Here is a 26837-nt window from a genome sequence, read left to right as displayed (position 1 = left end):
CTGAAGGAGTAGTCACAGATATAGAAGATATAATCACACATAGTATGTTTGGGTTTAGAGAAGGGGGGTGGGGATGTTAGTCAATGTTTTCAGTTATATATTCCACAAATTCATAATCTTTGCTACTATTCAGAGGCAGTAAATATTTTACAGTTATGTTTTAAAATTTAGGCCAGTCTATATTTCAATGTCTCACAATTTTTTAACCAGCACCAACTGAAAAAAGCATCCCAATTTCAGAGAAGTTAAAATGTTAAAAAGACTTGATAAAATATTTTAGATTTTATGAAATACATTAAGAGACAGAAAACAATACAGTGATGCTTCAGGTCTCAGATGTTCTACAATCTCATCTTTTTGTATGAGAGCTGGAAATTAAAATCTTGCTTCTGATCATGCCTAGTTTCTACATGTCAGATTGCTTTTTAAAGTATGCCCTTTTAGAGATGGGCAGAAGAAAGGAGCACTATTAGAAGTTTTGACCTTAAAAGCCAAGTCCTAATACTGAGAAATAACAGGCAAAGAAAAAAAAAGACTGTTCAAGGAGAGGACACCTGGAATGGTAAGTGATAGGTATAAGATAATGAAACTCCTGACAACATGACGAAGCATTCTGAGGCCTTTCAGTGGAGGAGCAACCCAGGGCCTACAAACTCCAGTATACTCTCGAATCAAGACATATAACAGCATCAGAAAAGATGCCAGGAATAATAAGAACTGTTACACTAAAAGGGATATCTAGTCCATGAAATCTCAAGGAGAACAAAGTATACTATTCCCACGCCTTTCCTCATAATACACCCCTGCACAAAACTAGCACATATTGCTGATAGGAGAACATGAATGGTGCAGACACAAGACAGCTGAGACCACTGACAGAATAATTTAGTGTGCAGGCTGGGATTACTGGTCAGAAAAGGTTACATCTGACATTCTGTCTCCTCTATAGCCACGAAGGCATCTTGCCTCTCCTTGAATATCCTCATTAATAAGGAACTCACAACCACCAAAGGAAACCAATTCCATATTCTTTCAGCGTTGTCAGAAAATTCTTATGTTGAAGCAAGATATGCCAAGCTAGTTTGGGGTTCTTCTGTTGACAATATTTACTGAGCCCTTGAGTGGACTCTGAGGGGCCCTTGAGGAGCAATGGCAATGGATGACTCAAGTTAGGGACTGGTGGGACAGGCACAGGAAAAACAAGGAGAAATTTAGTGAAGAAGTTGAGGTGGCTGGCAAGAGTGAATGCAGGAGGATTTTTTTCCAGGAGGGTAGAAGACAAATATCAGGAAAAGCTAAGAGAGAGCTGACCACAGGTCCTGACCAGCAGCTATGTGGACTGTGGAAGATCAACTGCCACTTGAGTCACCAGGGAACCAGCATTAAAGGTGAGAGCCAGGCTTCAGTCAGGAAAGAGAGGCAGGGTGTGGTTCTGTGATGCAATTAAGGCTTTAAGGAAGTCTGACATAAAAGTGGGGCTCAAGACAGCACAGGAGGAAATACTGAGGAGAGAGGCCAGCAGTAAAAGGCAGTTCTGGCAGGAACTAAGGGGAGGAAAAGACTAGGCAGGAAGTGGATAAAAGGGGGTGGGAAAATATGTGCCTAAAAGAGCTTGTACCTTGGGCAGTAACTTGTACTCAGGAGGTACAAGTGTAAACAACCAATCACAATCCAGAGAGACAGCGCTAGATCAGAGATACACATAAGATGCAGAAAGAAACCGGAAATGTGAGAGTAGTATTTGTGTTAATCCTAACAAAAACACCGAAAAAGTTATTATTTGAACATTTCCCAAGCACTGTTCTAAGCCCTTTAAAAACAATAACATTTTTATTCTTCCGACAACTCCACAATGTAGGTAATATATCATGTTATCATTTTATAGATGAGGAAACTGAGTCAAAGAGTTCCAAGTCACCCAGTTAATTACTAGAGAAGAATTCAAACCCAGCCAGTCCAACTCCAGAGCCCACAGTCTAAACCACTAGCGTGTATTCTTCTCACCTTGATTTCTAGGCCCCAACACAACTGCCTGGGTCCATAGTAAACACTGAAACACTTGTTGAAGGACTGAAAGATCCAGCTTTAGTGGGGTCTTAGGAAGGAAAATTTATAATGAAGGATATAAGGGTCTGAAAAGAGAACACAGAGATACTGATGGAATTAATTGGCTAATGGCTCTGAATGGAACCTGTGGGTAGATTTGTTTTTCCAGCCTGCCATGGATGTTCAGCTTGTGTCAGCAGGAAGGTGCTCCAATCAGATGCATGAACCAGCACACGGGCTCATGGGTAACTCCAAAGGCACGAGTCAGATGTGCAGTCTTCCTCAAAGTGAAGACGCAGCACAGTTAAAAACGTGCCTTCCGGGCTTCCCTGGTGGCACAGTGGTTGAGAGTCCACCCGCCGATGCAGGGGACACGGGTTCGTGCCCCGGTCCGGGAAGATCCCACATGCCGCGGAGCAGCTGGGCCCGTGAGCCGTGGCCGCTGAGCCTGCGCGTCTGGAGCCTGTGCTCCGCAACGGGAGAGGCCACAACAGTGAGAGGCTCGCATACTGCAAAAAAAACAAAAGAAAAAAGTGCCTTCCTCTGAAATATGATCACTCTGATCACTGTTCTTACACCCAATGTGACCTTATACCCTGGTGTTTATTATACATCATATCCCCCTTCTAGGATGGAAATTTGTTCCATTCATCTTTGGATTCCCAACATCACTTATCAATATTGGTTCATCATCAATATGACACCATTAAGGTAAGGTAGCAATGTTTTAGGAAAAGAAATGTTACATGTTAGTCAATTTTCTGCAGAGGAAATAAAGATGACTTTGTTTAAAAGTTGTATTTTTCTACAAGTGGTGTTTAGTAATTAATTTTAACTGAATTCGTCTATAATTTGATAACTTCCCATACATTATACTACACTGCACTTGAAACTATAAGCGTATTCTTCAGCTGGGGTATCTTATAATTTATTTGGCTCTACATACTGACTTTTCACCTCCTAAATATACTCACTAGCATATATTTTAAAAATACAAATAACATATGGTAAAGTCATGGCACTTTTAAAGGCTACTTATTAACACGTGTCCTAACACAAAATTCTGCCAGAGGCCCCAGTGAACAACCCAGCCTTGCAGAGCAGACTAGATACCTGTCTGCAGCAAGGCTTCACTGCAGCTCAGTGCAGTCCCCAGAATGGAAGCAGCTCCCTGGTTTCTGCAAATGCAGCAGTTGGTGAAGTTGACAGTTTAATTCCAGTGAGTGGGTATGTGTATGAGAGGGGCACAGAGGTTGGGTTTGTATTCACTCTATTCCTGCATAAGTGAGGCAATAATACAAAACAGATTATGGGCTCTAAGAGTACTTACTGGTGCTAATGTTCACCCACTATTAACTGCATTCCAAGGACAGATGACTAATTCTGGACCATGCTCTATAAACAATGCCAAATTTATTCCCGAAAACACACACACACACACACACACACACACACACACACACACACACACCCCTCCTAAAGCATGACTAATGCATGATTATTCTAGGTTTAATATTGAATAGTTCAAATAAGATTAAATGTTTGTATGAATTTTGAAAGGTCCATTTCTATACTGAAGGGTTACTGGTAAAGGTTTAACCAAAGTCACTAAAGTGGATATAGAGTACTCCATTATAAACATCAATAACAGGCAGTTAGGAGCCATAGAAAGCTTTGACCATGGGAAGGAGATGAACAATACCCAGATTTAAGAAAATTAATTGGGGGAGGGGGGCGATGTAACGTGGATAGCTGGTGGGAGAAGTGCCCTGAAATAAGACAAAGGCCACCATCATGAAATGAAGAAAAATCAATAACTGGGTGGCTAACTCGGTAGCAAGTAGATAAGAGGGAAGAGCAGATTTAAAATAAACTTTGAAGTCTAACAAAAGCAAGGTTAATAATTCCTCCAAAAAAGTCAGGAGGATGGGCTAGATTGCAGCAGAAAAAGGAGCTGCAATTTGGTACCCTTAGGACATTTACATTTATTCAGCAGTAAAGAGAAAGAGAAAGAAGCCCAGAGGGTGGATGACACCACCAAGTAAGAGGTGGCAGGAAATAATGGGAATGCCGGAGGAGAGAAAGGAGAAAAATGACCTAGTCAAAGGAAAAAACTTGGAGATCCAGTTGAAGTATGAAAATCAGGACCAAGAAAAGAGCTTTAAAAAGAAGCAAGTACCGGGAATTCCCTGGCGGTCCAGTGGTTAGGACTCTGCCCTTTCACTGCCAACATCGCGGGTTCGACCCCTGGTTGGGGAGCTAAGATCCCACAAGTCACATGGCATGGCCAAAGAAAGAAAAAAGAAGGAAATACCACCCAGAAATTATGAATAAGGACCGCAGAATTCCCTGGCGGTCCAGTGGTTAGGACTCGGCGCTTTCACTGGTCAGGGAAGCCTCGCCGCACGGCCAAAAACCAAAAAAACAATAAGGACTACAAACAGGCTACTGGTCGATATGTAGGAATTCACTGCTGACTTAGAACACTGATCAAGTTTAGAACAGAAGCCAGCCTAGACCAAGAAAAGGAAGTAGGGAGAAGGATGGGATGAGGGGATGAAGAAGCGGAGGCAGCAATGGAAGTATATGCAGCAGTTTAAGGAAGAAAGCTCCAGAGAATATCAAAGTTTAAAGTCTTGCAAGACCTCATTTGGAGAGAAGTGGAGGTGTAGGACAAGGAGCCTGTGAAATGAGGAGTGGATTCATCCTCCAGATTAGGAAAGAAAGAGAGGGCAGCAATAAAGGACATAAGAAACCAAGACTGAAATGAAAGGTCACTTGTGTTCACGTCAGATACTCCAGTCGTACATAAATTGTCTATCAGCATAAATTAAAGTCTAATTCAACTTAACGGGTTAAGTCGAGAAAAAAGAACCAAGCAAAATAGTATACCAAATGTAAAAAATACAATTAGAAACCAACCGGAAATGGGCAAAAAGTTTGCCAAAAATACAGAGGGCCAATATGATGTGTTAGTTGAGGGACAATCTGTATCATTCTCTGCCTTGCACCTAAAAAATATTGGTTGTCTGGGCTCAGGACCAAAGGTGGGGTTTACCCTAGCTTGGAAATGCACAGTAGTTGATGAAGTTGGTTGCACATCAGAATCATCTGGGGCTCTTGTCAAAAATACAGCTAACCCTACCCCCCGGAGATTCTGACTCATTCTATCTAAGGTACTGCTGGTTTTTAATTAGCACTCCAAGTAATTTTGATGCAGTTGGTAGGATGGCATTTGGAAACCAAGCTGATTATCAGAATTATCTGATATACTTTTAAAAAATACAGATTCATGAGCTTGTGTCTAAACCTACTGAATCTCACACACAATACTCACATCCATAAAATTAAATGCATTATGTTTAAATCCTTTTTCAATCAACTTTCCAGCAAATGCATGTAGAAAAGAATTTTCAGGCAAACCTTGGAGATATTGAGGTTCAGTTCCAGGTCACTGCACTAAAGTGAATATTGTAATAAAGCAAGTCACAATTTTTTGGTTTTCCAGTACATAAAAACTATGCCTACAGTACACTATAGTCTATTAAGTGTGCAACAGTATTACATTTCCAAACACTGTACATACCTTACTTTAAAAATACGTTATTGGACTTCCCTGGTGGTGCAGTGGTTAAGAATCCGCCTGCCAATGCAGGGGACACGGGTTCGAGCCCTGGTCCGGGAAGATCCCACATGCTGTGGAGCAACTAAGCCCATGTGCCACAACTACTGAGACTGCACTCTAGAGCTCGTGAGCCACAACTGCTGAAGCCCACTCGCCCGAGCCCACGTGCCCCAACTATTGAGCCCACGCACCACAACTACTGAAGTCCGTGTGCTCTAGGGCCCACATGACGCAACTACTGACCGCATGCTGCAACTACTGAAGCCCATGCACCTAGAGCCTGCGCTCCACAACGAGAAGCCACCACAATGAGAAGCCTGCGCACCGCAGCAAAGAGTAGCCCCCGCTCACTGCAACTAGAGAAAGCCAGCACGGAGCAACAAAGACCCAACGCAGCCAAAAAATAAATAAAAAATTTAAAAATACTTTATTTCTAAAAAATGCTAACCATCATCTGAGCCTTCAGCAAGTCGTAATCATTTTGCAAGGTGGAGGGTCTTGCCTCGATGCTGATGGCCTCTGACTGATCAGGGTGAGGCTGGAGTGCCTGTGACAATTTCTTAAAGATAAGACAATGAAGTTTGCTGACTTCAATTGACTCTTCCTTTCATAAACGATTTCTCCGTAGCATGCAATGCTGTTTGATAGCATTTTACCCACAGTGGAACTTCTTTCAAAATCGGAGTCAATCTCAAACCCTACCACTGCTTTATCAACTCAGTCTATGTATTGATCATATTCTAACTCTTTGTTGTCATTTCAACAACCTTCACAGCATCTTCACTGGGAGTAGAGTCCATCTCAAGAAACCAGTTTCTTTAGTCATCCATAAGAAGTGATTCTTCATCCATTCAAGTTTTACTATGAGACTGCAGCAACTCAGTCACATCTCCAGGCTCAATTTCCACTCTAATTCTCTTGTTACTTCCACTGAAGACTTGAACCCCTCAAAGTCATCCATGAGCGCTGGAATCAAGTTCTCCCAAATTGCTGTGAATGTTGGTATTCTGACCTCTTCTCATGAATCACAAATGTTCTTAATGGCATCTAAAATGGTGAATCCTTTCCAGAAGATTTTCAATTGACTTTACCCAGATCCATCAGAGGAATCACTATCTATGATAGCCTTATAAAATGCATTTCTTAAATAATAAGACTTGAAAGTTGACATGACTCCTTGGGGAATTCCCTGGTGGTCCAGTGGTTAGGACTCTGCACTTTCACTGCTGAGGGTGCAGGTTCAATCCCTGGTCGGGGAACTAAGATCCCACAAGCCACACTGCACAGCCAATTAATTAAATTTAATTAATTAATTTAAAAAGAAGAAGAAATGACTCCTTGATCCATGGGCTGCAGAATGGATGTTGTGGCAGCAGGCATGAAAACATTAATCTGGTTGTACATCTCCATCAGAGCTCTTGCGTGACCAGGTGCATTGTCAATGAGCAGTGATATTTTGAAAGGAATATTTTTTTTGGAGCAGTAGGGCTTAAAATATTCAGTAAACCATGTTGTAAACAAACGTACTGTCACCAGGCTCTGTTGTTCCATTTATAGAGCACAAACAGTAGATTTAGCATAATTCTAAAGGGCCTTAGGATTTACAGAATGGTAAATGAGCACTGGCTTCAACTTCAAATCACCAGGTGAATTAATCCCTAACAAGAGGGTCACCCTGACTACACCAAGATTGAATCCACGTGCCCTTTAAGTACAGAGGTAATGGCCTTGGGCCAACCCCTAATTCCTACCCCAATAAGTCCAGGTCCTCTTCTCTGTCACCAGTTAGATCCATGACCCTGAGTTTTTCTCAGTAGAGGAAAGGAATGCAAGCAAATAGGTGATTGTGGATTAAAAGTCTCTCAATGTTCCTAGGTTCACAAGTTTACATGGCTATTCATTGAAAGACGACTGACTACTCTTTAAACTGCTCTTGGCCTTCCAAGAAATAAGAAAACTTCCTGGTTCCTGATTCTCTGAAGGACTTTCCTATTTCAAAGTCCATCTTAAACAGCTTCTAAGAATCACTGATGAAATTAACATCACCATTTTATTATAAATCTTTAGATAAATTGTGTTTAGATCACTGTTTCAAATATAATATGCATTCATTAATGTTACAAACAATATTAGCCCTAACGTATATGAAACACATATATGTTATATGGAGGCTTTGCCTCCAAAGCCCTGGGAAACCTTAAGAACTAGTATTATAAGCATGTGAGTACTGAAGCCAGAGAGACCTGGTTCAAATCCTATCTCCGAAGCTTAGGCTGGTTGTAGAGCACTGCAACTAGGTTTTTCTTTTTCTCTAAAATGATAATACCATCTATCTTGCAGCGTTGTCATAAGAATAAGCAATATACATACAGTCCTGGTTCAGAATCAGCATTCAATAAACAGTAATTACTCTTATTGGTATAACCCAAATCTTCATCCCTCCTCCTCCAACAAAGGTAAAATTAGTCCTCAAAAAGTGCTCAGGGGGCTTCCCTGGTGGCGCAGTGGTTGGGGGTCCGCCTGCCGATGCAGGGGACACAGGTTCGTGCCCCGAGCCGGGAAGATCCCACATGCCGCGGAGCGGCTGGGCCCGTGAGCCATGGCCGTTGGGCCTGCGCATCCAGAGCCTGTGCTGGGGGGAGGCCACAACAGTGAGAGGCCTGCGTACCGCAAAAAAAAAAAAAAAAAAGTGCTCAGGATATTGGAGTATGTGTTGAAAATCGAGTATTCTAACCATGGTGAGAATTGGAAAAAGGAATTCTACTTATAGAAAGTCTGCATAAATAGTGTAAAAAGTCCTTCACCACGAAGCACCCAGATGCTGAATAAATTACAACAGATATACTTTTAAATGTACTGCTGAAATCATAAGAAAATAAAGGAGATTCCCAAGGACAAGAGAAAAAAAGAAAAAGAACAATAAACCTAAACTCTAGTGGGGGAACCTAGAGCCCAGGAACTGCAGCTCTTGCAGTGGAAGGGGAGACATGGGCCTTGAGCTTGTGAAATGGGAAAGGACTGAACCTGGGACCCACACTGAAGAGGCTACACCTTGGATAAAAGGATGGTGTAGGAAAAATCTGCCTTCCATCCAAGCCAACTGATAAGAAAGTCTGCAGACCTACACTAATCCAAAGTGGAAAAATTAATGACAATAATGCTGATCTCCCCTTAGCAAACCTGAACTAAATTTACACCTTCTTCAAGTCAAAGAAATGCTTGGCTAATCAAAGTGGCCATGGGTTGGAAGTAGAAACAAACATATTTTATAAAGAAAGGCATCTTCAATAAAGATCCTTCAGGATTCCCATAAAACGAAGGAATAACTGAGGAAATAAGATAACTTCAGTGATATTCAATAGACAAACTCTCCCCCCGCCAAGGGTTTCAGATATTCAGACTATAGAAAAGAAAAAAGGGAAAGGCACAGAAAAAAGCTGGACCCCCCCCCCAAAAAAAAAACCACACACACATACACAAAGTAACAAAATTTTCATCCTGTGTATGTATAAAAGATCCCTTTAAATGTATGTTCTTACCATAATGGAATTATATGCTTTATGTGATGTGTGGTAAGAGCACTGCCTTTAATGCCAGGCACACTTGAATTTGAATCTAGCTAAACAAGTACCAGTTTACGATTCCAAGCAAGTTAGTAAAACTTTCTGTGCCTCAATTTCTTTAGCTGGAAAATGGGCATAATACTACCTACCTATTAAAATTGTTGTGAAATAAATTCATGCACAAACATATTCAGGTGTGTATGTATCACAAAGCACAGTTCTTAAATATAGAAAATGCACTCAATAAACAGTAGCTATTATGAACACCATAGGGGAAGGATTTTCATTCATCCAACAAGTATTTACAGTGTCTCTTACGTGCCAGTCCTAGTGCCAGACATTCTGGGAAACAGAAACGGATAATGACTCCTTGTTATGATTCTAACCTGCATACTTGTTTTGTGCCAGCCATTTATCTATATAATCTTACTTTATTCTCCCCACAATCTTATAAAGTACTGTTATCTCCATTGTCCAGATGAAGAAATTGAGAAATTAAGAGACTTGATTCAATTCATAAAACTGGTAGTATAAGGACTTGAACTTGGGCACTATATGACCCCAAAGCCTATGTCTTAATTTAATTACCTCACCTAGACGAGGACATTGCCATTCAGATATATATGGAGGATGTGGTTGGTAGACTTTTTTCTTTGTCTTTCCCTTTCTTTTCTTTTTTTTTTTCTTTTTTTTTTTTTTTTGAGAAAAAGCAAAGAACTCTAAAAATAACGGATTTCACAGTCATGGAATATAACACACCACTAAACTGAACTCTTAGTTTTTGTTCCTTCTTCAAGAGGGAAAGTAACACTTGGATTATGAGTAACATCCACTATACATGTGATGGGTCTAAATGTTGTAGTTTCCATATATAAATACTTTTCTAGGTACTACAGAGTAAATTGGCACTTCTTGGGAATTTAAAACTGGTTTACTTTTTGATGAGGGGAGGATCCTACTTATATAATGATAAACAGTTGGATGAAACTTAATAGGCAGGCAGATTAGATTCAAAGAAGGAAGCAATTTCTAAACTGTTTTTACCTCACTAAATTGAATGGGGTGTGGTCACTCAATAGTGTCAGACTACTTTTCAAAACATTAGGTCACTCTCCAACACATACTATAGATTACATCATGGTAAAGAGGAATAATCATACCTAGGAAGATTGAGTAATTAATTTTCAACCCTGAAAATAATGGCAACAAGAACTTTGAGTTCTTTTAAACAATACTGAGACACCCTAACAGATTAGAAAAGTTATTGCTAGGTCCTCCATCTTGTCAAAAAAAAAAAAAAGTGTTCTGGATCTTCTCTGTAGAAAAAAGAGAATAGAAAAGAAAAAAGGACTCTTCCATAAGCACAGCTGCCTTGTAGAAATGATTTATACTGCTCGCTCCTACTTCTAGGAGGCAATTCATCTTTTGCTCACCTACTCAATGAGTTTGAAACTAAGCACGAGATTTTCAGTAAAATAATGACGTAAAGAAATTGGATCCCTTTACCTTCCAACTGAAAACTGTTGATGATTAAGAAATCGAGTAGGGCTTCCCTGGTGGCGCAGTGGTTGAGAGTCCGCCTGCCGATGCAGGGGACACGGGTTCATGCCCTGGTCTGGGAAGATCCCACATGCCGCGGAGCGGCTGGGCCCGTGGGCCATGGCCGCTGAGCCTGCGCATCCGGAGCCTGTGCTCCGCAACGGGAGAGGCCACAACAGTGAGAGGCCCGCGTACCACAAAAAAATAAAAAAGAAAGAAATCGAGTAGCTCAAACAATTAAAAACTTCATAAATAAGTAACTTCAAAACAAAGTAACGAATTTTCACTTAAAAGGAAGAAAACACCCCTCTACTCATTTTAGAGTGAATCTGGGAAGAGATTTTAGAGATTATTTCACCAGAGTCTTCATTTCGAAGATGAGGAAATTGAGACCTAAAGCATTGTGATTCGATTACTTGTTTATATATTTTCTCACATCACTATTTCTGCTCTTACCTAATGTGGCTATAAATTTGTAATTCATCACCCACCATGCTTTTCTGTCCTATGAGTAAATACTAAAGCTTCAGGACGGAACAGAAAAAATTTTAAAGCTCCAAGACTTCACAGTTAAACCATCATAACAGCTTTGCTTAATGAATAAAATGAGTGTAAGTGAATAAAAGCATTTGTATTTCTGCTACTCAAATAAGGTTTCTACCTCATAACTGGTCTATACACAAGCCACCTCTGCTTATGGCACAAAAGGAGCTCAAAAGCCGTGGGTGGGGGTTAAAGAAAAGTTTTGCAATTCAAGAAAAAAAATCCCTAATGTGTTCTACGTAGCTTCAAGCCCGCCTAGGGAGAACAGAATGCCTTTAAAGAGCGAAGTTGTTGTGGGCTGCAACAGATCATTCTGAGGATTTCTTCCAAGACTAAGAGTCGATGGAGAATTCAGAATTCAAAATACCGCATTACTGATATCTTAATTTATCAATACAAAACCACAATAAAAACTGAATTTCTTGAGAGTAGGAACATGTTTCCTTCTGAGAGACCTACAGCTTTTCATACTCAAGCGTCTTTTTCAAAAGGGAAAACCGGAGCACTCAGGATTACTGGTGCGAGGTCACTCAACAGGTAGGCGGCCGGACCAGGACGAACATTGGCCTCCCGCATTTATGGTACTAGTCCTTCACAAGGTCTGCCGAAAGCAACTTAGCGAAAAACCTTAAACTTCAGTATCTAGAAAACAGGTTATTAATTCCTAATCAAACTTAAAAAAAGAGTTATCCTTTACTTCCGGAATTCCCTGGTAAGTGACCTCCAGGACTGATAAGTTCAGCCTCAGGCGCGCTCCCGCCAAGGACCTTTGGGGGAAAGGACAAAATAGGTAAAGTGGGTGGGCGGCCCGGCGCAGCCCTCTTGGGAAGGTTTCCGAACTGGCTCACACCGCTGCGGTGGACGGGGCGCACCTGCAGGGCGCTCGGCTGTCCATCAACTGCGACAACACCCCCGCCCACCCCTTACCTCCCGAGGCGCTTACCTGGGGCGTCTGCGGGGGCCTGGCCCCTGAACGTGGCCGTCTCGGCCCATTCCAGGTGCGACGAGGGCCGACTCCACGGCCGGGGGGTCCCAGGCGGCAGGTAGGAGGGGTTGGACTTCCGCCGGATCGCCACCCGTCTGAAGTTGTAGTCGCCCTCGCCGCTCATTTTGCTGCGTTCGCTCGCGGCTCGGCACCCTCGCCCGCCCTCGTCCGGCCGCAAGCGCGCGCTCGGCGGGTTCCTGAGGGGCGACCGGGCCCCCGGGGGCGTCGTTTGCATGCCCAGGCTCGGCGCGACTCGACAGAGACAACTTCGGGGCTGCTCAGCGCCGGCGCCCTTCTGCTCCGGCGTCTCCTCTGCAAGTGCTTCCTCGTCCCTTCCTCCCGGGACTCCCAGGGCCGCGCCGTGAGTTTGGCTCCGACTCCCTGTGCGGCAGCCGCCACGCCCGGTCTCTGCGGCTCGCGCTCTCACCTGACGCCGCCACTGCAGCGGCTGACTTGGGCTGCCACCACCCCCTCCTCTCTGGACCAATCGCCAGCCAGCGCCCGAGAGCGCCGAGAGTTCGGCCTGTGGTCGCCGCTGCCGCTACAGCAGCCGCCGCCTCCTGGTCCCGCCGGGGCAGCAGCCTAGCACGCTCGCGCGGTGCCGCCGGGAGCGTGCGCGCCGGGCCGCCGGGAGCGTTCCGGGCAGCTCCTCCCTTCCCTCTCCCCTCCCCCTCTCCTCCCTCTCTCCTCCCCTCCCCCTCTCGTCTCCTGCCTCTTCCCTCTCTCCTCCCCCGCCTCTTCCCTCTCTCCTCCTCCATCCCCAGCGAGCCCCGGCTCGCCCTCGGGTCTCGACCGGAGCCACGAGGGCGAGGGCGCTCACCTGCGGACGCATACCTGGGGTGCTCCGAAGGTCAGCCGCGCTCACCTGTGGGCCACGCCCTGGACTCGGGGAGAAAGAAGAGATTATTACAGCTACTCCGGACTCTGTACAGGGCCTGCCATTCTCGCAGAGCCACACGGCAAGGGTCACACGTATGTCTCAAGCTGCTTCTGAGCCCTTGATAATGATCTTACCAGTGAAGTATTTCAGATAAAGAAACCGAGGTGCGGAACCTACACAGAGTCACACAGTACTGCAGAGCTAGAATGCTTACCCGAGACTCTGCCCCAAAGTCTGTCCTTATCTCACTGAACTAAAAAATCTTGTCAGGAGCTTCGAGCCAGAGAAAGATGAAGAGGTGCGTGGAAGTAAAAGAGAAGGTGGAGCTGACCGTCCACAGGTTTCCTGCAGAGCATCACCACTAACACTTTAGGGACTTCATTAGTAATGCACTTTAGAGTCCTTTAATTTGTCAAGTCATTTTTTTTTTAACATCAGCTAAATACTAAGTTGAAAAAATTTTAAACTGGTTTGCTCACCTGCATTTTAAAACTCATTACTCTAATAATGAAGAGGCTGTGTTCCAAAACCACAGAGGTAGGAGGGGAAAGAGCAGCGTTCCGAGTATACCAGCTGAAGCAGAAAGAATTCCCCAGCCATCGCTCCCACCTTAGAAGCCACCCCACATTTTTTCAGATGGACTTTCATCCAGGTAACTTCTTCTCCAGCTCCCTGAAGTGTATCCCATAACCCAGTCCTCAAGAAACCTTTCAGAAGGCAGTTCAACTGTCTCAGTCTCCTTGGCTGTTACTCCAATAAATGTACGCCTTAGGAGAAGGAACTGCCCCCATAATTTCTAATGCATCCATTCAGACCTTGTTAAAAGGAGCTTTTGCTCCCTTTGAATTTCTTATCCCTGTATCACTATATTGTACCTAATTATTGTTTCTCTGTACTTGTGGTGTTATCTACTATGCTATATAGTATCAGAAATAATTTAAACAAGTGGTTTCAAATATAAATTAATAATGAAAGGCGTTTTACCTCCATATGCTAAGACAACTATAATTTAAGTGCAGGTTTTTGACATAATTTATTTGGTTCAATAAAAAGGTGGTGTTGCAATCAAAAACACCATACTAGCAACCTAGCTCAGACCTATCTATTTTTTTAATTAATTAATTAATTTTTTACATCTTTGTTGGAGTAGAATTGCTTTACAATGGTGTGTTAGTTTCTGCTTTATAACAAAGTGAATCAGTTATACATATACATATGTTCCCATATCTCTTCCCGTTTGCGTCTCCCTCCCTCCCACCCTCCCTATCCCACCCCTCCAGGTGGTCACAAAGCAACGAGCTGATCTCCCTGTGTTATGCGGCTATCTATTTTACGTTTGGTAGTGTATATATGTCCATGCCACTCTCTCTCTTTGTCACAACTTACCCTTCCCCCTCCCCATATCCTCAAGTCCATTCTCTAGTAGGTCTGCGTCTTCATTCCTGTCTTACCCCTAGGTTCTTCATGACATTTTGGTTTTTTTCTTAAATTCCATATATATGTGTTAGCATATGGTATTTGTCTTTCTCTTTCTGACTTACTTCACTCTGTATAACAGACTCTAGGTCCATCCATCTCATTACAAATAGCTCAATTTCGTTACTTTTTATGGCTGAGTAATATTCCATTTGTATATATGTGCCACATCTTCTTTATCCATTCATCCGATTATGGACACTTAGGTTGTTTCCATCTCCTGGCTATTGTAAATACAGCTGCAATGAACATTTTGGTACATGACTCTTTTTGAATTATGGTTTTCTCAGGGTATATGCCTAGTAGTGAGATTGCTGGGTCATATGGTAGTTCTATTTGTAGTTTTTTAAGGAACCTCCATACTGTTCTCCATAGTGGCTGTACCAATTCACATTCCCACCAGCAGTGCAAGAGTGTTCCCTTTTCTCCACATCCTCTCCAGCATTTATTGTTTGTAGATTTCTTGATGATGGCCTTTCTGACTGGTGTGAGATGATATCTCATTGTAGTTTTGATTTGCATTTCTCTAATAATTAATGATGTTGAGCATTCTTTCATGTGTTTGTTGGCAGCCTGTATATCTTCTTTGGAGAAATGTCTATTTAGGTCTTCTACCCATTTTTGGATTGGGTTGTTTGTTTTTTTGTTATTGAGCTGCATGAGCTGCTTGTAAATTTTGGAGATTAATCCTTTGTCAGTTGCTTCATTTGCAAATATTTTCTCCCATTCTGAGGGTTGTCTTTTGGTCTTCCTTATGGTTTCCTTTGCTGTGCAAAAGCTTTGCAGTTTCATTAGGTCCCATTTGTTTATTTTTGTTTTTATTTCCATTTCTCTAGGAGGTGGGTCAAAAAGGCTCTTGCTGTGATTTATGTCATAGAGTGTTCTGCCTATGTTTTCCTCTAAGAGTTTGATAGTTTCTGGCCTTACATTTAGGTCTTTAATCCATTTTGATCTTCTTTCTGTGTATGGTGTTAGGGAGTGACCTAATCTCATACTTTTACATGTACCTGTCCAGTTTTCCCAGCACCACTTTTTTTTTTTTTTTTTTTTGGCGGTACACGGGCCTCTCACTGTTGTGGCCTCCCCTGTTGCAGAGCACAGGCTCCGGACACGCAGGCTCAGCGGCCATGGCTCACAGCCCCAGCCACTCCGCAGCATGTGGGATCTTCCCGGACCAGGGCACGAACCCGTGTCCCCTGCATCGGCAGGCAGACTCTCAACCACTGCACCACCAGGGAAGCCCCCCAGCACCACTTATTGAAGAGGCTGTCCTTTCTCCACTGTACATTTCTGCCTCCTTTATCAAAGATAAGGTGACCATATGTGTGTGGGTTTATCTCTGGGCTTTCTATCCTGTACCATTAATCTATATTTCTGTTTTTGTGCCAGTACCATACTGTCTTCATTACTGTAGCTTTGTAGTATAGTCAGAAGTCAGGGAGCCTGATTCCTCCAGCTCCGTTTTTCATTCTCAAGATTGCTTTGGCTATTCGGGGCCTTTTGTGCTTCCATACAAATTGTGAAATTTTTTGTTCTAGTTCTGTGAAAAATGCCAGTGGTAGTTTGTTAGGGATTGCATTCAATCTGTAGATTGCTGTGGGTAGTAGAGTCATTTTCACAATGTTGATTCTTCCAATACAAAAACATGGTATATCTCTCCATCTATTTGTATCATCTTTAATTTCTTTCATCAGTGTCTTATAATTTTCTGCATACAAGTCTTTTGTTTCCTTAGGTAGGTTTATTCCTAGATATTTTGCTCTTTTTGTTGCAGTGGTTAATGGGAGTGTTTTCTTGATTTCATTTTCAGATTTTTCATCCTTAGTGTATAGGAATGCCAGAGATTTCTGTGCATTAATTTTGTATCCTGCTACTTTACCGAATTCATTGATTAGCTCTAGTAGTTTTCTGGTAGCATCTTTAGGATTCTCTATATATAGTATCATGTCATCTGCAAACAGTGACAGCTTTACTTCTTCTTTTCCGATTTGGATTCCTTTTATTTCTTTTTCTTCTCTGATTGCTGTGGCTAAAACTTCCAAAACTCTGTTGAATAGGAGTGGTGAGAGTGGGCAACCTTGTCTTATTCCTGATCTTAGTGGAAATGCTTTCAGTTTTTCACCATTGAGGACGAGGCTGTGGGTCTGTCATATATGGCCTTTATTCTGTTGAGGAAATTTCCCTGTATGCCTACTTTCTGGAGGGTTTTTTTATCATAAATGGATGTTGAATTTTGTCGAAAGCTTTCTCTCCATCTATTGAGATGACCATATGGTTTTTCTCCTTCAATTTGTTAATATGGTGTATCACATTGATTTATTTGTGTATATTGAAGAATCCTTGCATTCCTGGAATAAACCCCACTTGATCATGGTGTATGATCCTCTTAATGTGCTGTTGGATTCTGTTTGCTAGTATTTTGTTGAGGATTTTTGCATCTATGTTCATCAGTGATATTGGCCTATAGTTTTCTCTCTTTGTGACATCTTTGTCTGGTTTTGGTATCAGGGTGATGGTGACCTCGTAGAATGAGTTTGGGAGTGTTCCTCCCTCTGCTGTATTTTGGAAGAGTTTAAGAAGGATAGGTGTTAGCTCTTCTCTAAATATTTGATAGAATTCGCCTGTAAAGCCGTCTGGTCCTGGGCTTTTGTTTGTTGGAAGATTTTTAATCACAGTTTCAACTTCAGTGCTTGTGATTGGTCTGTTCATATTTTCTGTTTCTTCCTGATTCAGGCTTGGCAGGTTGTGCATTTCTAAGAATTTGTCCATTTCTTCCAGATTGTCCATTTTATTGGCATAGAGTTGCTTGTAGTAATCTATCATGATCTTTTGTATTTTTGCAGTGTCAGTTGTTACTTCTCCTTTTTCATTTCTAATTCTATTGATTTGAGTCTTCTCCCTTTTTTTCTTGATGAGTCTGGCTAATGGTTTATCAGTTTTGTTTATCTTCTCAAAGAACCAGCTTTTAGTTTTGTTGATCTTTGCTATCGTTTCCTTCATTTCTTTTTCATTTATTTCTGATCTGATCTTTATGATTTCTTTCCTTCTGCTAACTTTGGGGTTTTTTTGTTCTTCTTTCTCTAATTGCTTTAGGTGCAAGTTTAGCTTGTTTATTCGAGATGTTTCCTGTTTCTTAAGATAGGATTGTATTGCTATAAACTTACCTCTTAGAACTGCTTTTGCTGCATCCCATAGATTTTGGGTCATCGTGTCTCCATTGTCATTTGTTTCTAGGTATTTTTTGATTTCCTCTTTGATTTCTTCAGTGATCACTTCGTTATTAAGTAGTGTATTGTTTAGCCTCCATGTGTTTGTATTTTTTACAGCTCTTTTTCTGTAATTGATATCTAGTCTCATAGTGTTGTGATCCGAAAAGATACTTGATACAATTTCAATTTTCTTAAATTTACCAAGGCTTGATTTGTGACCCAAGATATGATCTATCCTGGAGAATGTTCCATGAGCACTTGAGAAAAATGTGTATTCTGTTGTTTTTGGATGGAATGTCCTATAAATATCAATTAAGTCCATCTTGTTTAATGTATCATTTAAAGCTTGTGTTTCCTTATTTATTTTCATATTGGATGATCTGTCCATTGGTGAAAGTGGGGTGTTAAAGTCCCCTACTATGAATGTGTTACTGTCGATTTCCCCTGTTAGTATTTGCCTTATGTATTGAGGTGCTCCTATGTTGGGTGCATAAATATTTACAATTGTTATATCTTCTTCTTGGATCAATCCCTTGACCATTATGTAGTGTCCTTCTTTGTCTCTTCTAATAGTCTTTATTTTAAAGTCTATTTTGTCTGATATGAGAATTACTACTCCAGCTTTCTTTTGGTTTCCATTTGCATGAAATATCTTTTTCCATCCCCCCACTTTCAGTCTGTATGTGTCTCTAGGTCTGAAGTGGGTCTCTTGTAGACAGCATATATATGATTCTTGTTCTTGTATCCATTCAGCCAGTCTGTGTCTTTTGGAGGGAGCATTTAATCCATTTACATTTAAGGTAATTATCGATATGTATGTTCCTATTCCCATTTTCTTAATTGTGTTTTGGGTTTGTTATTGTAAGTCTTTTCCTTCTCTTGTGTTTCTTGCCTAGAGAAGGTCCTTTAGCATTTGTTGTAAAGCTAGTTTGGTGGTGCTGAACTCTCTCAGCTTTTTCTTGTCTGTAAAGGTTTTAATTTCTCCATGAAATGTGAATGCGATCCTTGCTGGGTTGAGTAATCTTGGTTGTAGGTTTTTCTCCTTCATAACTTTAAATATGTCCTACCAGTCCCTTCTGGCTTGCAGAGTTTGTGCTGAAAGATCAGCTGTTAACCTTATGGGGATTCCCTTATGTGTTATTTGTTGTTTTTCCCTTGCTGCCTTTAATTTGTTTTCTTTGTATTTAATTTTTGACAGTTTGATTAATATGTGTCTTGGCGTGTTTTTCCTTGGATTTATCCTGTATGGGACTCTCTGTGCTTCCTGGACTTGATTAACTATTTCCTTTCCCATATTAGGGAAGTTTTCAACTATAATCTCTCTTTTTTTTATTATTTTTTTATTATTTTATTAGTATTATTATTATTTTGCGGTACACGGGCCTCTCACTGCTGTGGCCTCTCCTGTTGTGGAGCACAGGCTCCGGACGCGCAGGCTCAGTGGCCATGGCTCATGGGCCCAGCTGCTCCGCAGCATGTGGTATCTTCCCGGACCAGGGCACGAACCCGTGTCCCCTACATCAGCAGGTGGAAACTATAATCTCTTCAGATATTTTCTCAGTCCCTTTCTTTTTCTCTTCTTCTTCTGGAACCCCTATAATTCGAATGTTTGTGTTTTTAATGTTGTCCCAGAGGTCTCTGAGACTGTCCTCAGTTCTCTTCATTCTTTCTTCTTAAGTCTGCTCTGCAGTAGTTATTTCCACTATTTTGTCTTCCAGGTCACATATCCGTTCTTCTGTTTCAGTTATTCTGCTATTGATCCCATCTAGAGTATTTTTAATTTCATTTATTGTGTTGTTCATCATTGCTTGTTTCATCTTTAGTTCTTCTAGTTCCTTGTTAAATGTTTCTTGCATTTTCTCTATTCTATTTCCAAGATTTTAGATCATCTTTACTATCATTATTCTGAATTCTTTTTCAGGTAGATTGCCTATTTCTTCTTCATTTGTTAGGTCTGGTGGGTTTTTATCTTGCTCCTTCATCTGCTGTGTGTTTTTCTGTCTTCTCATTTTGGTTATCTTACTGTGTTTGGGGTCTCCTTTTTGCAGGCTGCAGGTTCGTAGTTCCCATTGTTTTTGGTGTCTTTCGCCAGTGGCTAAGTTTGGTTCAGTGGGTTGTGTAGGCTTCCTGGTGGAGGGGACTAGTGCCTGTGTTCTGGTGGATGAGGCTGGATCTTGTCTTTCTGGTGGGCAGGTCCACGTCTGGTGGTGTGTTTTGGAGTGTCTGTGGACTTATTATGATTTTAGGCAGCCTCTCTGCTAATGGGTGGGGTTGTGTTCCTGTTTTGCTAGTTGTTTGGCATAGGGTGTCCAGCACTGTAGCTTGCTGGTCATTGAGTGAAGCTGGCTGCTAGTGTTGTGATGGAGATCTCTGAGAGATTTTCGCCCTTTGATTTTACACGGAGCTGGGAGGTCTCTTGTAGACCAGTGTCCTGAAGTTGGCTCTCCCACCTCAGAGGCACAGCACTGACTCCGGGCTGCAGCACCAAGAGCCTTTCATCCACACGGCTCAGAATAAAAGGGAGAAAAAGTAGAAAGAAAGAAAGAAAGAAAGAGGATAAAAGAAAATGAAATAAGGTAAAAAAAAATAAATTTATTAAAGTAAAATAATAATTATTAAGGAAAAAAATTTTTTTAAACTAAAACAAACAAACAAAAAAACGGACGGATAGAACCCTAGGACAAATGGTGAAAGCAAAGCTATACAGACAAAATCTCACACAGATGCATACATATACACACTCACAAAAAGAGGAAAAGGGGAAAAAATAATCTTGCTCTCAAAGTCCACCTCCTCCATTTGGGATGATTCGTTGTCTCTTCAGGTATTCCACAGATGCAGGGTACATCAAGTTGATTGTGGAGATTTAATCCGCTGCTCCTGAGGCTGCTGGGAGAGATTTCCCTTTCTCTTCTTTGCTCGCACAGCTCCCGGGGTTCAGCTTTGGATTTGGCCCTGCCTCTGCATGTAGGTCGCTGGAGGGCGTCTGTTCGTCGCTCAGACAGGACGGGGTTAAAGGAGCCGCTGATTCGGGGGCTCTGGCGCACTCAGGCCGGCGGGGAGGGAGGGGTACAGAGTGCGGGGCGAGCCTGCAGCGGCAGAGGCCAGCATCACGTTGCACCAGCCTGAGGCGCACCGTGCGTTCTCCCAGGGAAGTTGTCCCTGGATCCCGGGACTCTGGCAGTGGCGGGCTGCACAGGCTCCCCGGAAAGGAGGTGTGGAGAGTGCCCTGTGCTCGCACACAGGCTTCTTGGTGGTGGCAGCAGCAGCCTTAGCATCTCATGCCTGTCTCTGGGGTCCGCGCTGTTAGCTGCGGCTCATGCCCGTCTCTGGAGCTCCTTTAAGCAGCGCTCTTAATACCCTCTCCTTGCGCACCAGGAAACAAAGAGGGAAGAAAAAGTCTCGTGCCTCTTCAGCAGCTCCAGACTTTTCCCCGGACTCCCTCCCAGCTAGCCGTGGCGCACTAACCCCTTCAGGCTGTGTTCACGCCACCAACCCCAGTCCTCTCCCTGCGCTCTGACCGAAGCCCGAGCCTCAGCTCCCAGCCCCGCCCGCCCCGGTGGGTGAGCAGACAAGCCTCTCGGACTGGTGAGTGCCGGTCAGCCCTGACACTCTGTGCAGGAATCTCTCTGCTTTGCCCTCCACACCCCTGTTGCTGTGCTCTCCTCTGCGGCTTCGAAGCTCCCCCCCTCTGCCACCCGCAGTCTCCGCCAGCAAAGGGGCTTCCTAGTGTGTGGAAACCTTTCCTCCTTCACAGCTCCCTCCCACTGGTGCAGGTCCAGTCCCTATTCTTTTGTCTCTGTTTATTCTTTTTTCTTTTGCCCTACCCAGGTGCGTGGGGTGTTTCTTGCCTTTTGGGAGGTCTGAGGTCTTCCGCCAGCGTTCAGTAAGTGTTCTGTAGGAGTTGTTCCATGTGTAGATGTATTTTTGATGTATCTGTGGGGAGGAAGGTGATCTCCGCGTCTTACTCTTCCACCATCTTCCCCCTCTCCCCCGAGAGCTACCTATTTTTAAGTAAGAAGATGATGGCAATCTTCTCTTTTAGAGAACTGGTTACTCAATGAATCTTAAAGGTACTCCCCTACTGCCCCCTCTGCCACTACCTCAGTAGATACTTAATCTTTCTGTAGAGAACTGCAGTAAACATACTTGTATGGGGCAAAAAGGTATCTTACCCCAAGTATTTGCAGCAGCAGTTTAATGCTTCCTCATTTGGATATTTTGACTTGTTTACAGTATATGTATTTCTATTTCTTTCATGGCTCAAGTTGTTCACATTACCTAATGTAATGTTAGTTCACATCAGTGGATGTCTGTATTTTCAGACATCATCTGACATTTCCTCTCTTAATGTTATGATGCTTAATATTTTCTGATAGAAACCATTTCTCAGGGACTTTGCATTTGATGACTATGTTTTTGCAACACTAAATGAATGGATCAACGGAAATTTATTTGATCTCAATTTACCATAGGTTAGAGCAGAACAAATTTTTTGTGTATCATCTTATACATATAGTCCTTATATAATATTTTATTTGCTTATATAGCTAATAGAAAGTTTGGTAGTAACTCACTTAACACATATTGAATGAGAACTGTGCTGGGTCCTGAAATACAGAGATGCATGCAATACACAGGTGCTTATACCCATGTCTCTGTGACTGAAACAATGCTGAATGCTGACTAAATCAGGTATCATTTTCCTTGGGCACACAAGGAGACATTTAAACCTTCCCTTGCAGTTAGGTGAAGCCATGTAACTGGATTCTTCAAAATTTTGTGGGCAGAAGTAATAATGTGTCACCTCCAGGCCTGGCCATAAAACTCTGCTCCTCTTCTCCAACTACCAGTTAGAATGCAGAGGGGCCAGTGGAAGGACCTGAGCCCTAGACCATGTGGAGCCACTGTATGGAGAGGAGCTGACAGTCCAGAATCACCCCTTTCCTATGAATTAACATACAAGATCAGACTAGCAAAATGCATAGCAAGGCTATGAACTAATTCATATTCCTTAAATTTTGTTTTTATATTTTCCAGTGTAGAAAAAATTATATACATTGATATCTTTTTATTCTAATTAAAATGTTTTAAACAAACATTCAATTTAATTTTAACAACATAACCAGTCTCAGATTGATCTAGTCCCTAATAAATAAGATAAAACCAAAAAAGAATACTCAGGTGAAAAATTATGAATCAATAAACTGCTTCAACTGCTGACAGAACATCACTTCCAAAACTAGAGTTTAAGAGAAATCAAGGGGCTTCCCTGGTGGTGCAGTGGTTAAGAATCCGCCTGCCAATGCAGGGGACACGGGTTCAAACCCTGGTCCGGGAAGATCCCACATGCTGTGGAGCAACTAAGCCCATGCGCCACAACTACTGAGCCTGCGCGCTAGAGCCTGCGAGCCACAACTACTGAGCCCGCGTGCCACAACTACTGAAGCCCGAGTGCCTAGAACTCGTGCACTGCAACAAGAGAAACCACTGCATTGAGAAGCCCATGCACCGCAATGAAGAGTAGCCCCCACTCACCACAACTAGAGAAATCCCGCGTGCAACATCACAGACCCAATGCAGCCAAAAATAAATAAATAAATTATATATATATATATATATATATATATATAAAAGAGAAATCAACACTTTGCAGCAGATTCACTCATTTTAATCTCACTAGAGAAAGAAAAAATTTCTTGTGCTTTAAAATAGTGTTATTTCCTCAGTAAATGAATTATAAATTTATTAATTACTTTGATGCTGTCACTGGGTAGGAATTTATATATCATTAAAGTAGTAAAGGCCACTAAAAGGCATGAATTACACTGACTTTATGTAGTAGTATTAGGGGCTGACAAACTTTTGACTTAAAGTAGAACGCACAACATGAGTGTTAAGAGTTTTAAGTTTTATTCAGCGTCTTGCTGAGGACTATAGCCAGGAGCAGCCTCTCAGCAGCACTGAAGAAACTGGTCTGAAGAGGTAGAGAGGAGTCAGCCAGAATTTTTTGCCTAGGAAATACGTGTAGTCATGCATACATCCTGGCAAAAGATTACTACTACAGTAGTCACAGTGAACAGATATCTTTTTTTTTTATGTATAGCTGATTCACTCTATTATACAGCAGAAACCAACACAACAATGTAAAGCAATTATACTCCAATAAAGATGTTTTTTAAAAAAAAGCAAAAAAAGAAAGAAAGAAACTCCCTGAGATTGGGAACCAGCAAACAGCAGACATAATTTCAGGAGAAGCAGTTTGGTCACAAGATAACTTTTCCCCGTGAGCCTTTTATTCCCTCTGAAATCGTCTGGTCACAGGAGAGAGGGCGTCTGGAGAGCTCCGCTCTCGGACTCACCACCACGGGCCTGGCCGGGCCAATGGAGCCTTCCTGCAGGGCTGGACCCAGGCTGCACACAGTGTCCCAGAGCAGTGCCCCGGACAGCCCAGTGCTGATGCCCGTGCTCCGTCCCTGGGCACCGACCAGAGTGAGCGTGCCAACTGGGGTGGAGGGAGGGGCCGTAAGTGTCTATACAACTGAGACAGTCCTGACCCCCCAGGGGTGCTGTGAGCCGCACCTTAATCTGGTCAATGTTGTCACCAGATAACTCTTGAATATGCTTGAGACTGTGTGTCACGCCAGAGGGTCTGAAAAACGTGATGCTGGCTGGAATGCCCTGCTGGGAATAGTAGCTGTTGAGGTTCCCCTGGATTCCTGGGTGTGGGATCGTCTGGTAGACGGTTAAGCTCTCCCCGGGAATCCCTTTGTCCTTGAGCATTTTTGGCAGGATTTCTCTTTTGAGGTTTCCACAGGGAAACAGAAGAGGCAGTGCTGACGACTCCCTAGAACAAATGCACTCTGCAAGCTTTTCTGCATTTCCACAGTTTTCTCCTTCTGTATGCAGGCCAATTTTATTCACTAGAGAAGCAGTAGCATTTCCCACCACATACACTGACTTAGCATTCCATTTTTCTTTCAGAGACTTTCTCCAGACCTCGGTTTTATTGTCTTTCTCCAAACACAGTTACACTGCTTCCACTGCTCTGGGGCTGGTAAAAATGAGGCCCCCGTAACCTTCAGGGTGAGACAGCTTCTCCGAAAAACTGGGAAGAGACAAAAACTCAAATGATAAAACAGGGATCAAAGTGGCTTCAAGTCCATATAATCCTAATTCCCTGATGTAGGGATCCTGGCCACAGTCATCCTCCTTAGGGTCTTCCAGTAAAAGAACCTTCATTATTGCCTGGCAGTCTTTACAGGGTGCTCATCTGGCTGGTGAGGCACTTGGCAGGCGCCCAGTCGGGGGCGAAATCTCAAGGTTCCTACCAGCAGGCAGCGAGGCTGCGGGAGCGACCAGCAGGGAGGGCGGCCCCCTCACCGCGTGGCTGGCGCTGCCATGGCGATGGCCCTCCCTGGGCCCCAAGCACCAGCACTTGCGCCGGGGGTCGCAGAGCCCCAGCCACGCTCAGCTGGAGCTCACGCATGTGCACCAACACCCCGAACAGATAAGATTACTACTACAGTAGTCACAGTAAACAGATATCTTAAGTTAATGATTTTAGGGCTTTTCTATGTATGGGAAGACGCAAGAATCTGGGGTAATTTAAATTCTTCCTGAGATATACATCTAACTATCTAAGGGCCTGTTTAGCCAAAGAACAGAGTGCCTTATCCTGTTTCTTCATCCTGAATACATCTCAAGGTGTACTGTCAGTGGGCAACTGCAGTGGGTTGTGACTTAACCCTTGTATAACTGGTTGGTGAATGATGCTTTTTGTATTTTGTTTTTGTTGTTCACAATACAGAAGATAACCTCCCGAAGACCTAATTGAAGAAGATGATACATTTATTTTAACAGAAACTTAGTAAATAGTATTATATTTTGAGTTGGTACAAGTTGAGATTCCAATTGTTTTATGTATATATAAAGTGCATAATTTATAACATGTTAATTTAATTTCTATGTCTATATTTTGACCAGGTATTGCATATATTAATGACCTTTGTAAGGAAGTATATATACACACCTCTTAGAAGATTTGCATAAATTTGAGGTGTCACCTGAAAGTGTCATGGTACAAGTTTGGCCTTGTACTTAAATTGACTATTATTGCTTCTTAAAGGGAAGTGATCAGTCAATATCTTTTTTTAATCATTTGGAAACTGGAAAGAAAGCAGTTACTTTCTAAAAAACACAGTACGTGACATAATGGAGCCTGGAGTTTCATGAGATTAGGAGAGAGGCACCCAACTTGAACCTGGCCTACCAGGAGAAGTTTCCCAAAGGACTTGAAATTAAAAGAGACCTGATGAGAGTCCGCCTGCCGATGCAGGGGACGTGGGTTCGTGCCCCGGTCCAGGAAGATCCCACATGCCGCGGAGCGGCTGGGCCCGTGAGCCATGGCCGCTGAACCTGAGCGTCCGGAGCCTGTGCTCTGCAACGGGAGAGGCCACAACAGTGAGAGGCCCACGTACCGCAAAAAAAAAAAAAAAAAAGTTTATAAAAGAGACCTGAAAGTGAGGAGTTGGCCTGGTGGAGGAGATAAATAGTTACCCTAGTGTAAGAAGCAGGACACACAAGGAAGAAAGGCAGAAGGGGCAGGGTTCAGGGGAGAGAGAGAGAAAGTTGCATTTACAGGGCATGGGAAGAGAGAAATGAAGCTGGAGAAAAAGTAGGGTCAGATCATAAGAACCATGTATGTCATGGTAAAGAGTTAGGACTTTAAACGAAATAATACCATTTGCAGCAACATGGATGCAATGAGAGATTATCATACTAAGTGAAGTAAGTCAGAAGGAGAAAGACAAATACCATATGATATCACTTATATGTGGAATCTAAAATATGACACAAGTGAACCTATTGACAAAGCATAAACAGTCTCACAGACATAGAGAACAGACTTGTGATTCCCAAGGAGCAGGAGGAGGGGAGGGATGGACTGGGAGTTTGGGGTTAGTAGAAG

General features: G+C 42.7%; 1 protein-coding gene and 1 pseudogene across 3 annotated transcripts in view; both read right to left on the bottom strand.

The window, feature by feature from the left end:
• The window catches only part of FGD4 (FYVE, RhoGEF and PH domain containing 4), a 197954-nt gene extending 185224 nt beyond the window's left edge, over nt 1-12730 (bottom strand). Inside the window, exon 1 of one of the 2 annotated variants that reach the window (XM_082851080.1) lies at nt 12260-12730. In XM_082851080.1, coding sequence (XP_082707206.1) covers nt 12260-12536 — 277 coding nt within the window. In that variant the 5' untranslated portion in view covers nt 12537-12730. The remainder of the gene's footprint in view (nt 1-12259) is intronic. The other variant, XM_082851084.1, reaches the window with a different exon arrangement.
• Nucleotides 12731-24399: 11669 nt separating this feature from the next.
• On the bottom strand, nt 24400-25113 carry LOC309968324 (uroporphyrinogen-III synthase-like; annotated as a pseudogene). The gene has a single exon. The product of its transcript is annotated as a uroporphyrinogen-III synthase-like (transcript).
• Nucleotides 25114-26837: the final 1724 nt, after the last annotated feature.

This window comes from Leucopleurus acutus, assembly GCF_964270905.1.
Source record: "Leucopleurus acutus genome assembly, chromosome: 11".
Lineage (NCBI taxonomy): Eukaryota > Metazoa > Chordata > Mammalia > Artiodactyla > Delphinidae > Leucopleurus > Leucopleurus acutus.
Note: the sequence above shows the minus strand (reverse complement) of the source record. Positions and strands in the feature narration are given on the sequence as shown.